This window comes from Pempheris klunzingeri, chromosome 16, assembly GCF_042242105.1.
Source record: "Pempheris klunzingeri isolate RE-2024b chromosome 16, fPemKlu1.hap1, whole genome shotgun sequence".
NCBI classification, from domain to species: Eukaryota; Metazoa; Chordata; class Actinopteri; order Acropomatiformes; family Pempheridae; genus Pempheris; species Pempheris klunzingeri.
Window position 1 is genome coordinate 20,587,454 of NC_092027.1, and position 17,102 is coordinate 20,604,555.

The window sequence follows — 17,102 nt, forward strand, 5'->3', positions numbered from 1 at the left end:
CCCCAGAGAATCCTAACTGATCTTTGTAGTTTCCAACTGCTCTATGGAGCATTATAGCACCTTTTAGCTCAGTGTTTTGGTTTTATGGCGCGCTACTTTACTGGTTTGGTTCACCGCTGTGCAAGTGGACATATTACGTTAAATACACTTTCTTTTTTAACGTGTGTCCTCCCTGTTTGCCGTGTTTCATGTTATTCTGCTGTTTTTCTGAAGAACTTGGCGGTTGGTGGGTGGTGCCTGCACAGGTTTGTGGGAGCTGACTAATCAGAGCAGACTGGGCTTTTTGGGAGAGGTGGTGGTGGTGGGGGGGGCTTAAAGAGACATGTTGCAGAGTGTTCAAAAAGAGGCTATTACAATATGTAAACATATAGACCCCCAAATACAAGCATGTACCTGGAAATGAGCAGAATATGAAAGTGGAGCATTCAGCAGTTGAGGCGTTTGTGGAGACCAAAGAAGATCTAAAAGGAGTTAATTTGGATTTTCCCAACATAAAATGATTGCTAACGTGTGTTACTTATAGTACACCATACAGGTGTTGAGTTTACAGCTTTTCTCCTGCCCCCTGTGGCCAAACGCTGCTGTAAAATGTATTTCCAGGTCATTAAGTTTTGTGTCTGATCATAGTTCATAGTTTCGGGATGGTTGGATTGAGTGCCAAAACTACAAAAGTGAGACCCAAGTTTTAATGAACTGCAGTTTTCCTTTTAAGGATTCTGATTCAAGCACCTTGAAGGAGCTTCGAGGTCTTGACAGGTTTCTTTTTATTTTGTGTTGTGTTGGTATGAAGATATCCATGGGCCATGGTTGCGACTCAGCTTTATGATTAAATGAAGTGAAACAGGTGAGTCAAAAAGTCATGGTGCAACCTTCTCTTTCTTTCTGTTTTGCCTCATTATGAGCACAGGAGAGCACATCGTAACTTTCCTGATTGGTGTCGGTGGCAGCAGTCAGTGTTACTCAACAGTTGAAAGCCTCAGGGTTTCCCAAGGCAGGGAGTGGCATCCCCCTCCGCCGGTAAACACATCAATAATCCTGCAGGTTGACTGACTGGCTCACTGGATAAGGTATGAAAATGGAGGAGGAAGACCCGTGGAGAAGAGGCAATTAGTGTTCACTCTAAGGTGTGTGGGGCCTTAGAATACTTAGTGCTGTAGAGTTAAAAAGGAGGGTAAACCCTGAGTCCCAGTTGGTGATCAGCCTAATGCATACTGCCAAGGGAGCAGAAAAATCAATTAGTTTCTCAATAAGGAGAGAACGTATCCTTTTTATGAACTCCTTTTCATTTCCAGAACTTTCATAAGCTGCACTTATCAATACACTTCTTTGTCATCTTAAAGATCAGTATCATTTCCGTCCATATGGTCTGGGATATGTACAGCCTCACTGTGAGCACAAAAACATAAGCAGGGGGACACCGCTGGCTGTGTCCAAAGTATAAAAACATGCCTTCCAACAGCTCCGAAGCTTCCCCTCTCATGCGATGTAGAAATAGAAAATGTAAAAACAAGACATTGTGGTTTATGCATTTCACAACAAGTCTAGATACCTCAATGACAAAGTAGGTCATGTCAGTGCCTTGCAAAACAACCCACATACAACACTTACTGATCTGCTGCCTCTGTGGCTAAAGCTTCAGCTTCACTGATTTTTCGGCCACTTTGGGACAATGGAACAGGGGAGAGAATTTAGGTCGGCCAGAAACACAATCACATACTATCACCGTATAAAGTTGTTGTGGTAAATGTGTTCTCGAATCCTATTTAAGAACCCCGCAGATGTGGAGCAACACCAACTTTCATTTGGAGTCATGTTGCCGGCCACCTGACCATAGCCAGTCGCCTGGTTTGTTCACTTAACGTTTGGTGCTGGTCCGGTTGTGGACAGAGCCTTTTCGCTAATGAGAGCTGGAAACAGTTTACGGTGGTAAAACATCTTGGGGGGTGGGGGTTTGACAAATATAACAGAATAAGTACATACAAACCACATTTTGTAACACCAGGTTCTTTTTGCTCTTCTTTTGTCTTTAGTTGTTGTTTATGTGTCTGTGTAAGCTCTTGTTTTGTATCTTCGGTATGCCTTGTCTCAATTGTGGGTCTTCATATCGTACCATGTTGTTACTGTTAAAAAATGATAAATATTGGGTGAGAAAAAAAACAATCAAACTAGTCAAAAAAAACCAAAAAAACAAAAAAAAATCCCCAAAAACAAACAAACAAAAAAAACCCATTGCGGTCCATAAAACCAAAAGCCTTTGTCGATGAAAGTCTTTGCTGAGCTGGGGGAGCTGCAAAGTCGGGTGATAATTCTCTATGGGTTTATCACTATGAGTGACCAAACACATTACACGTCGTCATTTGTTAATATAAAAAAAATAATGGGGCAGCTTTAGGGTTAAGTTTACTTCAAGGCTTTAGAGAGAGAGAGAGAGAGTGGCCATAGTCACAAGAAAGCATTGGTTCAGTCCAGAGTCTTTGTTGTCCAACCATCCTCCCCCAGAGATTTAATGGCGCTGTGACAGCATCACGCCATGTTACAGTCAGTCATTATTTGTGGGATCACAAAAAGTTGCTTGTCAGGAGAACATAAAATAGGTTGTTTTAAGCAACCAGGCTGTCATTTTTCTGGTGGAGAGTTCCCAGCATGGAAAGAACACAGCTTTGGAAAGGACATTTTACTTTTAACTGGGATATGCCAGCTGACAGACACACACACACACACACACAGATGGAATTGGTATTATTGCTCTAATCTGATTTGAAGTTTGGTGGCAAACATATTTTCCAAAGTATTGGACTGTTCCTTTAAAGATTTATGCCATCCTTAAAGCGCGTGTAAAGCGACTTTTGGTGTGGTCTGTGATTAACCTTTCACTACAGCCCTTCATTTGGGCATCAGTGGACTCAGAGATCAATAAGAGGACTCAGCTTGACAGTCAATACACATCTCATCAATATTTGATGCTGAGGAAACAGAGGGACAATGAAGGAACATGAATCTCGCACAAATCCAGTTGGCAGAATCAGCTAATCAGTCAAATAATCACTGGAAATAAAACCCATGCTGTAAAAATATGTTTCTTGGAGGAGTTGAATGTTACGGCTCACTTCATGTTTTGCACAAACGGCTCCAACATCTTTGACAAATCCGCCCCCCCACCCTCCAAACCCCCCCGTGTGGGACCATGTAATTCTCCGTCTGCCTCGTGCCGTGTCCAGTCGTGTGACTCATGTTTCTCATGTTAGCGCTGCGGCGGTACATCACCTAGCTGTGATGACGAGAACTTTGCTGTAAGCCACAGCTGAACGGCCCACATCCACCCTGCTGGCACAGCCTCCATGTTTTCATTCCATATGATGGGAGTCACACCACATTCCTCTTACAACTTCTCTGCAGCGCATAAAAAAAATCTCCTCTCCAAACCACAGAGACATGTGTTTTGAATTTTCCCTCTGTTTGTTCCCATTTACAGCATCTCTCTCCACTTCTTCTTCTGCCCTCTCTCACACACACACTCTCTCACACACACACACACACACACACACACACACACACACACACACACACACACAGCTCGTCTGCCCTCTTCATGTTGATAGGCCTATTTAGTCCTCATGAAAGCATTCCATTTAGGTGCATTTGAGGTTATGGTTGTCAGTGACAACCGGCTGTCAGAGAGTGGCAGCCTCTACCAGAGCTGGGTGGTGGGGGGGGGTTTCCAGAGGAGCTTACAACACACAGAGCAGCTATTGATGGAGCCCACTTTATGGACCCACCAAAGGCAATGGTGTGTGACAAAGACAGCGAGGGGAGATGGTAGCTTGATTCTTTGACCCCCCACAAACTGGAGGAATCAGCCCCGATAATTAGTCTTAGTGGTTTCGTATGCTGGCAGAGGTTAGCAGCAGAGTGTCGTGTGATTAAGAGGAAAAAATAAACACCAAAGTAAGGAAATATGCAAATGAAAATAGTACAAATGTATAAAGCAAGTAGAGTAGTAAGGCTGCTGAAAGTGTTGATGCTGGAAATGTGGAATCAGAGTTCTCTTCCCTTTTCCATGGCAGAGACTTTATCAGGAACCTCACCTGTGTTGTGACAGCAAGAACCACGGTCTGAAGGAGATTCCTTAGTCGTGGTTCCTGGCACCAAAAAAAGTCCCTGCGCTGGGGGTAGGTAGCACTTTGTGATGAGCAAGAAACGTTTGGGATGGAATCTGCCACGCTGCATGCCTGCATGTCAAACCCAGACCGACAGCTTGAGGGTGGAATCGCACAAAAGGGACATTTAGTTCCTGCATTCAGTCATAATTCCTAAAACTAGTTGGTCACAAATGAGTAACTGAGGACAATGAGGTCACGTTCTCAGATTTTTTGTGTGTGGTGTGTGTGTGTGTGAGAGAGAGAGAGTGTGTGTGTTTTTTTTTTTAGCATCCTACGACAGTTTACCATCTATAATATGAAACGTTCTCATTCCAGAGCTTATAAGACGTCTGAGCCAGGATTTCTGAAATGCCAAGAAAATAACAAATAAAAAATCAAATGCACGAACTAGTCAGGCTTTTACGTCTCACTTTCACGCAGAAGACCAGAGTTCCATCCGTGTCCCATCACATACCTGCACTTAGCGTTTGCCGTTTTACAAAGTGTAACCATGATCTTTCCCCAACCATAACCATAACTAAGTGCTTTAGTTTCCCAACCCTAACAGTGAATTTGCCACAGCTACAGTCAGACATTGTAGAAAGCAAGAATTTTCAGCACGTTGGAAGAGAAAAAAAGAAGTGTGAACATAACTCAGGTCTATATTTTCTCATCAATAAAAAAAGGTAGACATTTCTGGTATTTAATGAATTAAATCCAGCATTTTTGGATGGATCTGTTTAAATGTAAGAATTTCTGAGACAACAAAATAATGAACAAATAAAGGCTTTAGGACATTTCATCCCCAGAGTGGTATTCCTGATAGTGCGGAGACGACTTTGAATCAGCGTTCGCACTTTACAGAAAGCATAAGTAAATCAAACTGAATGAATGAAATACAAAAAGTCAGATCCATATCATCAAAAAAAAAAAGAACATTTAGCCACTTTCTTCTGTTGATCTGGGTGTCGGGAGGGATCATGACCTCAGCATTGCTAAAATCCCAGCCACGGCTCTGGGCGAAGGTATTAATTACGTCTATATGTGAATTACTTATGGATTACTGCTTTGGAAAATACATAAATGTTGACCAAAGGTCATTATAAATTCTAAATACTATAAATCAAGGCTGGACTCTTTGAAGCTGTAGGCTGCCTCATTAATCTAAATTCCATAGAAACACTGTGTAACCTTCCTTGGGATTTACAAATGAAAAGGATGCGTTCTCGCCTTTCAGACAGGTAGAATTAAGAGTTACAGCATATCAAAAGTGACGAAATTCTTTTTGATTGTTGGCTTTTGTGATTTCGGTTACAAAAAACTAAAACTAAAAAACAAAACAACTGCATCACAACTCATGATGATCATCAAGTGAACCAGGAGGATGTGGTTGAATTTCTCTGTATCATGTGTGTAAAAATGACTTGCCTTTGGAAATGGTACTGTTGAGGATATCACCCCAACCACACACACACACACACACACACACACACACACACACACACACACGCTCACGCACACACTCCTCCTCCTCTGGAAACCTGTTCTGGAGGGAGTGACTTGATCCAGGCGGCGTCCAATTATATGGAAGCAGCACTTATTCCACTTTATTCCAGGCTACAGTTAAGTGGCTTGAAGCCTTCAGAGACGCGCAGGATTGTAGTATAAAGGCAGAGCAGGAGGCAGAGAGACGGCACCCATGTGACATGTGAACGGAAAGCTCGAGACAAAAGGTAGAAACATCTACTACAGCAAGTGAGGCGTCTGGCGGCGTGCGGAGGAGACACAGAGGATGCTCCAAATCAAATCCATGAGGGCTTTTTTTTTTTTTTTCTTCTCCTCTCGGCTGGAAATTCACGGCTTCGTATAAATGATTCATGAGAGCCCGCTTCTCTTTCTTAAAAAAGGGGAGTAATTGCGCTCGCAGTGAGTTTCAGCTGAAGCCGGTCGCCAGGCGATCTGCAGAGAGGCGGTGATAAAGCGGGGGATCAGAGCCTGGACACAATTAGAAAGTCAATTAATGTGAGGAGTTTGATCGGCGTTCCTTTCAACCTGCACTTGGACCTCATCTGCCAAAAAAAGGATCAACTGTTGCTGCAGCCGGAGCGAGCACAGAGACATTCTCCAAGTGTGTCTGGCTTTTCGTAATGGATGTTTGACCGTCACTTGGTCCTGCATGCAGCCACACAGCCGGTGTTGTGCAATTAACATGGAAGAGAGACTGATACTGTTGTTGGTGCCTCGGATACACCTTCATCTGTCCTGATGAGATGCCACATTGTTGCACTGAGGAGAATGATAATATCCCACACCGCTGCCGGCTCTTTCATACTGGTTGATCATCTGTGTGTGTGAAACAATTCACATTTATTCCCTTTTTTTCTTTGCGCAAAAGGACCAGTTTGGGCTTTCTAACTCACTGGCAGACGTCAAAATTGACAGGCTTTTTGTTATAGTGACCTTGCCCGGTTTTGACATCTATTCGGCGGGAGATCATCATGCTGATGATGATGAAGAACAGCGGCATGGATGCGCATCAGGTTGATATCGATTCGGAATTTGAGCCTCACAGTCGGTCGCGGTCGTGCACCTGGCCGCTGCCGTGTCCGGAGGATTTCCCCGGGGGAGAAGAGGCGAGCCGAGGTCTGGCCCTGGCATCGGTCAAAGTGGAGCAGTACAACGTGCCCGCGTGTCGGGCCGAGAGAAAAGGCGGCGCACCGGCGGAGATCAAACATCCAGCCGGCGCCCCGGCCCCGGTCGTGGCCGCTCCTGCCTGCATGTCCGGGGCTGCGCTCGACGTGGCCGGCCAGCTGCGCAAAGCCAAGTCCTCCCGGCGGAACGCGTGGGGAAACCTGTCTTATGCAGACCTCATTACCCGTGCCATCGAGAGCGCCCCGGAGAAGAGACTCACCCTGTCCCAAATTTATGACTGGATGGTTCGCTTTGTTCCTTATTTCAAGGATAAAGGCGACAGCAACAGTTCAGCCGGATGGAAGGTAGGCCACATGAAAGCATTTTCTGACACCACATGGTGAAGGTTTTAGTGGAGAAGCTGCACTATATTTAGCCGTAGTCTGTGTCTGCAGCAGAACTCCTTTTCTGCATATTTCAAAGCCACATAATTGACCCCTGGTCCCGGCAATTTATGTCAGCGGCGTGTCCCCGTGTCACTCCACGCTACAGTGTGTGGAAAGGGGCGGTGAGCGTGCTTGGGTTCACTGGGTTCATCGCGTATTTAGGGATTGCAGCCTGAGCATATAGGAGTAGCCGCACGGAGCCAAACTCCCTCTCTCCACGGTCCCCTTCGGATAGGTAACTATTACGCGCTGTGACGCATTGGGAAAACGTCTGCTTCCGAGCCTACGTTTCTCTGCCTTATCGGGTCACGCGGGGGACAGAGTGTGCCCCCGGTCCGATTTGCAAGCTCCGCGACGGGAGCGTCACTCATGCCGCCGGTTGGGTGCTCGGGATAAACCGTTTGGAGCCACCCCGCCCCCTCGCTATCCAGTGCGCGCACGTTGAATTACGCACAAGGCTGTGAGATAGCATGGCACAAGGCGAGGGGTTTAAAGGACAATAACAAGAGATGATGACATGGAGTGTCACAGCAAACAGATGTAACTACTGATTATCCCTTAAATTCAAATTAATATGAGGTTAATCTAATAGATTGGTCGCTGTAATCTGCTTAAGTTTAGTACCCATTCTGTGCGAGGATTAATGGTCTTTTGTTTCCAAGCCCTGTGCTCCAGCTTCCACTCACACTGTTTCTTTGCGTTTGACAAAGTTTTGCTTCTGCTTTATTGAAATTTCAGCTGTGTTCAAAACAAGCTGAATGATATCTAGTAGATTCTAAATAAATGTACACAGTGTTCCTATCTGGCTAATAAGGACAGCACACACGAGAAAACAACATTTGAATCAGTTTTTTTTTTATTCTAGAAAGGAGCAGAAGTAAAAGGAAAAAAAAAAACACGTACTTGAAAATCTGATTTGCCGTCTCTCCACTTGTATTCTTCGGTCTTTTGTATGTAGTGGAAGTTTCATCAATGGGCTGCAAGGGTCAGCACTGCAGTTAATGGGAATTTCTACAATGCCTGATACACACTGTTAACTCTAACAGAACAGGAGTAGCTGCAACAACTCCCTTCTTGTTAAATCCAACGGCAGGCTTTAATATTTACTGGCCTTGTTCTGAGAAGAGATACATCACTCAACATAATGACAGTCTTCGAGGTGGCCGGGAGACATTCTGAAAGAGTCACTTAAGTGATTTAGTGTTTTACTTCCATAAAATTGGAGAAGCAGCAGAGGCCCATTTAGCCTGATTTGTAGTCCCTCCTACGGGTCAAGCTCTCTGACCTACAATTCCCAAAATGCAACTAAATGACACCTATTAATAGTTCCCTAACCCCACGCTGGCAATCTGTAACACGGGCTTTCCATTAAAAAGTGTAAGTCTCAAGCGCAAGCGACATACCCCTGATGACATCACTGTGACATCATCAGGGTTATTTGTTCAAACTTTAAAGCCCCCCCCCCCACTCCCTCCTTGGGACCACAGGAGACAATTGTATGATTGTTTTCCCAGGCTGAGTGGTTCTCCTCATGACATGCAAACTGAACGGTTTTGCTTTTCTGACACAGCCTGGCATTAGAGGGAATACAGTGAGGGGAGGGGGAGTGGAGGGGGCTGGGGGGCAGAAGTTGCAGTGGGATTAACAGGCATTTCACACCATCTGTGTGTTTGACACTGAGTTGATGCAAAATCCTCTATCCGCTTCTCCTGTCATGTTATCGTATTCTTACAGCGTTTTCTGATAAGTGGCATTGTCCCTCTTCTCTCTGTCCCTCTCACACCCAAAGTCTCCTCTCATTTGGCTCCGTACCAGCCTCCAAGTGAGAAGTATTAAGACGCAGATTAATCTCAATAAAACCACCATTTAATTTAGCTCTGAGAGGAGCGCCAGCAACTCCTGTCCAATCTTTATGGTATAGGGGGTTTTAAAATTGGATTTAAAGCATGGCTTAATTCCCGGGGCCTTGTTTGTGCTGCCCAGGGATGCCCAGCTTGATACCTGCTCCCGTTCCAGCTTTGCGTGGAGGTTTTGATTGGCTGGCCTGGCAAGAGAGATGATTGGTAGGGAGAGGCTCCAAGTCCGGGCGAAAAACAACTTGATTCAATCATAATAACACTCCCCAATAACAACAAAAAAGGAGACAGAGAGGCACACACATGCGCGCACATGTTGGACTGTAACAGTTGGCAGCGATTTTAATGAGATTTGAAACACGGAGGTACAGGATCGCTCGCAAAACACACACACACACACACACACACACACGCCTGTGTGCGTTATGTAGACACGCTCACACATTCCTGTATGTTTCTGCTTAGAGTGAGCTGTACTTTGGGAGGGCAGGGTGGGTGGGAGGGTGGGGGATGCATATGGATGGATGGTTGGACGGGATGAGTGGGAGGGAAATAAGATCCAGTCAGTCTTGCTATTAAAAGCAGTCTTTAAGAGCTGTTGTGTAATCCTGTCTGAGAGCTGCTGCTCAATTCAGCCGCTGGGCTCTTTGTCTTCATCTGGGCCCGCAGCTTCTCCTGCCTCTCAATACCACACACACACACACACACGCGCGCACACATATATACTGTACTCACACACTGATGAGGTGTCACTCACTTGTATAAATGTTAAGCGCCTAGGCTACCATGGTGAATTGGATTTCTCTCACACATTCACACACTTCTTGCGTCCAGTGGTAGTGCATGGATTTCTTTGATTGTGGTCACACACACACACATACACACACTGTACATACACACATTGTGTTGCTTAAGCATCTGGCAGGAACGTTACCATGATGGCTACATATGGATTTGTCTGAATGTGGTTCAGTAATTGCGGTCAAGTGTTTGGGCCGTGTTTGTTGTTGCGTCTGAGGTGGGAGGCTGTGTTTGGTCATGTGAAGTGAGTTCAGTTCTGTAGGTGGTCACGGTGGTGGTGCTGGTGATGCGGGGGTCTGTGCACACTCACACACACACACACACACATGCTGTTAAGTTCACTTCACAAGTGGCTCTGCGTGGGAATGGATGTGCTGAGCTGTGGCCCGTCTGCAGGTTGTACTGTACGCAGCTTCAGCAGTAGGCAGGCAGGTAGGAGCGCCCCGACTCTACCTGAAGGCTTTAAAAGCAGCATGTTAAAGGCACGACGTGGGCCTGACTGTTGGAATCAGCCTGCGATATAATGAGCACACGGTCAACAAATGAAATACATACGAGTTTTTGTGTTGGAAGAGCAACTTAACACCCTGCTTTAGCTTAAAGACGCCCCCTTCACAAATTCAACGTGTAATAATGAAGTGACTGAACCCTCAAAAAGGTGAACTTAGTGTTTCATTTAGTATTTAACTTATGAACATTTGGTCCATTGTACAGCATTCTTTACATGCTGAGACTTTCTTTGTTTTCGGTCTGACACCCAGCACCAGAGAGTCGGCTGCAGACACTCATCCGCATTTCTTCAAGTATCTCAATTGTATTAGGGAAGTGGTTTTTATGAGGCTGTGTAATTGCTCATGAATGCACCATTCCGGGAAGCATTTTGAAACAGTTGAAGACTTCTGTCGCAATGATACATTATCATTCCATGCTTGTATATAGTGGAGTTCTGCTTCCTGACCCGAACCCTCTGGATCCAGACGAAGCACGAGGGTTTAGGTTGGGTGTTGCGGACTGGGCTTATTTCAACTGTAATTTATTAAGAAAATTCCCTCTGAAACTCTCTCTGACTGTGGCAACCGTCTGCATCCATGCATGATTTAAAATGCCCAGTTGGCAAGATGGAAAGAGACAGCTGATGTGTCTGAAATCACACCCGCGTTCACTCATTCACTGTTCCCTACACAATAGGGCGACAGCTCTAAAACTCACATGCCTGCAATTCTTGAGTCTTTGAAGTGCGGCTCATTGCATTCTAGGATTATGCACAGAAAATAGCGTACATGCCAAGGACACAACTTTTTCTTTTTGTTTTTGAGGACACAATACATACAATACATATACAGCATGCACTTTGAAACTGTAGAGTAAATGTAACACATTCTATTGTAAAGTGGGGGGCACATCTGATCAGAATGTGGATGAAATAAAGAAAATAATATGTGAAATATGTGCAGAACTCCAGTGCATCGACATATGCTGAGAGGAATAAACAATAAGTTATATGTATTGTATATATACTTCAAAGGGTTGTCAACCAATCCCAAGGTAAACCTCAATAAACGTTTAAAGATGATATACAGCCAGTAACTGGTGTTAATTGGTTGCAGGAGTTTATTTATTGACAGTTTTATACACACACACACACACACATATATATGTATATGTGGGTAAACTTCAATTTGATTACCATTTAAAAAGATTTTTGATGGCACACAGAAGGGCCTTAATTTATCTCACCTTCCTCTATATCAGTGATTACTGGGAGCAAAAGTGGATCTGTACCTCTAATATGCTTCTAATCTGCTTGTAATGCATCACAATGCACTTCACGTAAAGTATTGCCGCCCACGCTGATGATGGCCATCACCTTGTTCTGCTGAGATTCCACTTGCAGGAGATGGAGAAGGAGAATAGGGCGCACGGCTCAGAGAGAGACGGAGGGAAAAAAAAAAAACAGAAGCCAAGGAGACATTTTGAAGAACAAGGTATTATTTGTCCTGCCAATAAAACCTTTTTTGAATTGGATTCAGAATTGAGTGGGAGAGGGAGAGAGGCGGAAAGAGAAAAGATAGAGCGAATGTGAGAGTGGTGGCGGTGGCCCCTGCTGCTGAGCACATTGATAGCAGCCTTAATGCCTGTGATGCTCCAGCGCCAGCCGAGACAGAGGGGAATTGGTTGGAGATGGTGGAACAGGCTTAGAGGGTTCCCTGTGCCAGCCGGCCTGGCGCTGGCTCAACAGAAAGCCCTCTGCACTGCTACACAGTTATTGTTATTATCACAAAGGCCCAGCAGAAGGAGAGGCAGCTCTTGAGTTGGCGGGCTTGGCGCTGGGTTAACCGGGGGCGGGGAATAGGAAGAGGAATTTGGAAGGCGAAGGGGGTTGGTTATTGAATCTGAGACTATGGTAAAACTCATCTGATCAGTCCAGTGAATGGAGAGAAAACAGTTGGGAAGAGTCGTTGAGGGCTTCAACGGAAAGGAGGCCATGCGGAGATGGGCACATCTTGAGCCGAGAGGATCAGTTGCCTTGTCAGTTGATGCTGAGCTACAAAAGGCATTAGAATAGAACACGGGCAGATATCACTTCAATCTGGAGAAGGGCTTGGATGTAAACAAGGGATGCACCGGCAGTGGAGGCGGGGTGTTCGCTGCTTAAATGAGTCATAGCGGTTGGAATAGAACATAATATTCTCGCCCTCAGCCCTCACACTTCAATCAGTTGGAATAAATCAGCTGGAATAAAATGTTGAGAAACACTCCACAGACGGAAATTCCAGAGAGAAAACCGAGTCCAGACACACAACAGTCAGTCAGGCAGGCGGATCTTGGGAATCGTGCCTGGTGGTGTGTCGTAAAATGTCGGCCCAGCACACATTCTCTCCGTGTTGTCTACCAGACCTCAGGGCTTCAAAATGTTCTGGTGTCTGGCTCGGACGAGGAGCACAGCGCTGCTCAAAAAACATTCAGTCCTCCGTCCTCACTGTCAAACTGTGACTCAGGAGCACGTCAGCATGCACTGTTGTTACACTGCTAACAAGGCCTTAAGTGACCATACCAGGGACATGATTATTTTACTCGTTTTCTCCAAATCACTAACACTTTTCGTAACAATTTAGCCTTTTCAAAAGTGAGCCGTGATTGCTTCGAAATGTGGTGATATTTTGTCCACTCCTCCGGCAGCCTTTGGTTTCCATCGATTTCGATACACATACAGCGTTACATCACAAGTGGCCACTTTTTAAATTTGCTGCTTTTTAGGAATTTGGTTGCATTTTGTTGATTGCTCCAGGGCAGCCATTGTTCTCCATTGACTTCCACATTCAAATCTGAATGAATTTTTCAAGTTACAAAGTTTCCATTACCGCTCTTTGATAATGTAACATTGACAAAAAGTAATGCAGCCACTTTCCCCAAAACTTGAAGTAGAACAAATGATAATCGACATGTAATTTGTTTGAGTTAATTTGACACAACTGATGTAAATCCTGACCACTGTAGAATTGTGAATAAATTGTATGGCTGTAAGCAAGTTTTATAAGTCTGCAAAACAGTTTTGTTTCTGTTTGGATATAAATGGAAGACAGTGGCTGTGACAACATGGGCGGACGGCAGTAGACCACATCTTGGTTTGCAAAATCGCTTTTTGTAAAGCAAACATGTTTGATTGATTCCCACCATATGGAAGTGAACGGAAACCAATAGCTGCTTGGAGTGATACACACCAGATTTCTAAAACACAATAACAATAATAAAGAAAATTCCCATATGGAAATGGCTACATGGAAGAAAATACAAATCAAAAACTGTATCACATGCATTGGAAAATGTTAAGTGTACTTGGTGTGACGTTAAAGAGATGCACATTGGTAGAGTTATAGCATGGAAGTTTAGTCATTGTAACTCAGTCCTCAGTTCTTCATATTTCTGTTTTAATGTGCTTCATTTACTGCAGACAACAATGCAAAACAGACCCACTAAAGTTTGATTTCACATTGGAGATAACCTTGAAAGTTATACATCTCCCAGTGCATCAATTCACAGCATCACCAAGCTGATTATAATCCCACTGGAATCTGAATGTTAAAATGTAATCATGCATTTGAAACTACACTAAATTTTAATGTGATTAATGACACAGTTTCTTCATAAAGTATTCAGACCCCTTAACTTTCTGCATATTGTACTCATTACACTATTCGCCAATTTTAATAAATCATCTTGCACTTACAGTTTGTTTACATTATAATGGAGCTTTTGATGCCTTATAAAGCCTTATGAGCATCACTTCAAGTAATGTGTTGCCCTGATTTTCGCTGCAAATGGGATTAGTTTTTGATTTCCTGCACATGCTAAAATGGGTTTGATAGAGGTTTGTATGAATCTGAGGATTCTGTGTGTGTATATATTTGTGTGTGTGTGTGTGTGTGTGTGTGTGTGTGTGTGTGTGTGTGCATCTGCTCTTGTTGTTGTATAGCCAGGCCTGATGGGAGTCCAGGTCCGGGGGGTACAGCTCTAGTTAATAATTCAGATGAGGCTCATTATCAAGGCAGCACAGATCTCTCTCTGATTCCACCTTAATTGCAGGCAGGATGTGCCTCTCAGACACTCTCAAAGTCACTCCCCCTTCTGTCTGCAGCTGCAAATGACTACCATGAACAAACATGCACACACACACACACACACACACACACACACACACACACACGCGCACACACACACACGCACACATACACAAACAGATCTCCACTAGTTCTCTTCCAGTCCTCTCCTCTTCGCAGCAGGTCCCCTCGCTGAATTCAGGCCAGCGCCTTTGCGTGAGCAGGTGAATGGACATTTGGAGATGAGGAGATAAATCCCACTCAGAGCTTATGACTATCACAGAGTATCGACTCCAAGGCCAGGCATGTGCTCCTATTATGAGTCACTTACATTTTTAATCAGATCTTCACGAGGGCTTTCTCCTGTTGGAGGGCTCGGCAAACTAAGATTGATGGGAGGTAATCAGTCGGAGGACAGCAGCCCTGTGATTAATGCTGCTGGAGAGTGAACCTCTCAGCGCCACGCTGGACGACCTGGACCACGACTTTTCAACCCCAACTTTTCTGTAGAGTTGAAGTGAGGATGGTGTGTGAAAACAAAGAGAACCGCCGCTGCTTGACAAGTAGCATCAGACTTATGTTGCATTTAAATGAAGGCCTGGTATTTCACAGTGAAGATGCTATTCACAGATTTCCTACAGATGATTGAGCCAGACAATTGAGGTAAAAGTCAGACACACAGAGCATATTTACTATGCCTGTGTTAGTGGGAATAGGGCAGTCTCCTCTGCAGATGGAGCATGAAGTTTGAACTAAGCTGCCACAGCCTACCGATGTCTAAAGATCCTTCCTGAACATTTGTTTGCCCTTTATAAGTAAGTATAAGTAAGTATTTTTGGATTCGTTAGCAACAATCAGCTGTAGCCTGCAATTTTCAAGTCAAAGACGGTACCTGCTTGGAAATGGTATTCTTGCTCTCCGAATCAATCCAGTCATGATATGTGGATATCTCATCTTCACTGGGAAGTAGGGGCTATAGGCTATAGAAAACAAGGCAATGTGGAAACGTAGCTCAGTATACTCAGTGTTTGAATGAGGTGAAGAACGCCAAAGGCCCTGCAGCCCAATGAGATGATGAAGGCCCCGACACTGCCAGAGCTGGGGCTTTCATGGTCTTAGTCTATGATCCACTCGTACTAAAGGATTCCTTTTTAAGTGGAATGAAGAAGTTATTTAGGAGAACTTGTTGCATTTGGAAATTTTCTTCATATTGAGTATTTCTATCTAATTTTTTATAAATGCCAACTGGACCACAATCAAAATTCCTGAGAGGTCCAGGCCTGTCGTACGAGTCACGTACAAACAGCCTCTGTCCTTCTACAAAGAGGGAAGATGTTTGATGTAGAAATTATTTAGACTTTCTAGACATGCTAGTGGCCCTACTGTACTTTCACACCACAGTGCTTTGAGCTGTCATGCTCACAATGATGATGCTAACGTGCTGGTGTTAAGTTGGTACAATGTTGAACATGTTTACTTGACCATGTGAACATATCCTAAGTATGACTAAACACACCGTAAAACTGGGGCTAATGAAATGACATTAGTTTTGGTATAAAAGTATCTTTCAGGGGATAACCAAAATTACTATGTTCGTCCTACTGGGACCATGAACATCTGTACACAATTTCATGGCAGTCTATCCTATGACTGTTGGGATATTTTAGTCTGAACCAAAGTGGTGGCCCTACGGACAGTCAATCCAGAATGAAATCAAATTAATTTAATGTAAAATGGAGGATTCACGCATGACGATTTGTACAATTCAATCTTTGGAAAAATTATCACACTCAAAACATCTGCCGCAGGGTCTTTATGCCAATTTTGTCCAAGAAGATTCTGCAATTTATCTGACAGCGCAACATCACATACAATAGAGGGTATTCTTTTATTCATCTCCATGACTGTCACGTCCCTTTTGACCGCCTCTCATTTTAGTCATGGACTGCGTTGGTTTGGCAAAACTTTTTTTTAGCATTTAACGATGTCAGACCACTCAGTTTTTATTTCTGTCATGGTATTACTCTAAGATGGCGCAGTTTTGTCAATTTGTTTAATTCTGAGGAAGCTGGGTGCTGTGAAATGTCTTATTTTTTACTCTTGAGTGACATTGTAAAGAATTACTCTTGCCCACAACAATGTGATGTGTTGATTATGCCAATGGTCAAATCTCATGAATGCTACTCACAAACAGTTGGAAGTCATCAGGCTCAAATTTATGGCAAGTTTGTGTAGTTCAAAGACTTTGAACCCGACTTGGTACTTTCATAGTTTCAAAGTTGCATGTAGCAAGATAGTAAATAAAGGAAAAGGTATTTGAAAGTTGTAGAATATTACAAAAAAAAGGTTTGTACACCAAAAAATGCTGAAAAGGTTGCATTTTCGGAGGGAAAGGAATACTTGCTGTGGTTACAGGGCATATTAGTTAAAAGCCACACTCCATCATTTTACAATACTATCAATCAACCCTAATGCGTATTGTTCTCAGTGTAGTTCAGTCATGTTCAGGTGATGTTCAGCATCAATCAAGTCACATTCATTTGCTGGCAATTGAATCCATTTTCATTAAAGATGTCTCTAATTGCACTTTGATCATTGTTGATAAAAGCCGGTTGAAAATTAAAGCCATTA

General features: G+C 43.9%; 1 protein-coding gene across 1 annotated transcript in view; it reads left to right on the forward strand.

Annotated features, from left to right (window-relative positions):
- The first annotated feature begins 6,637 nt into the window (after positions 1-6,637).
- Positions 6,638-17,102, forward strand: part of foxo6b (forkhead box O6 b) — a 35,657-nt gene continuing 25,192 nt past the window's right edge. The window contains exon 1 of the mRNA XM_070846950.1: positions 6,638-7,135. Within this exon, the coding sequence (XP_070703051.1) occupies positions 6,638-7,135 (498 nt within the window). The remainder of the gene's footprint in view (positions 7,136-17,102) is intronic.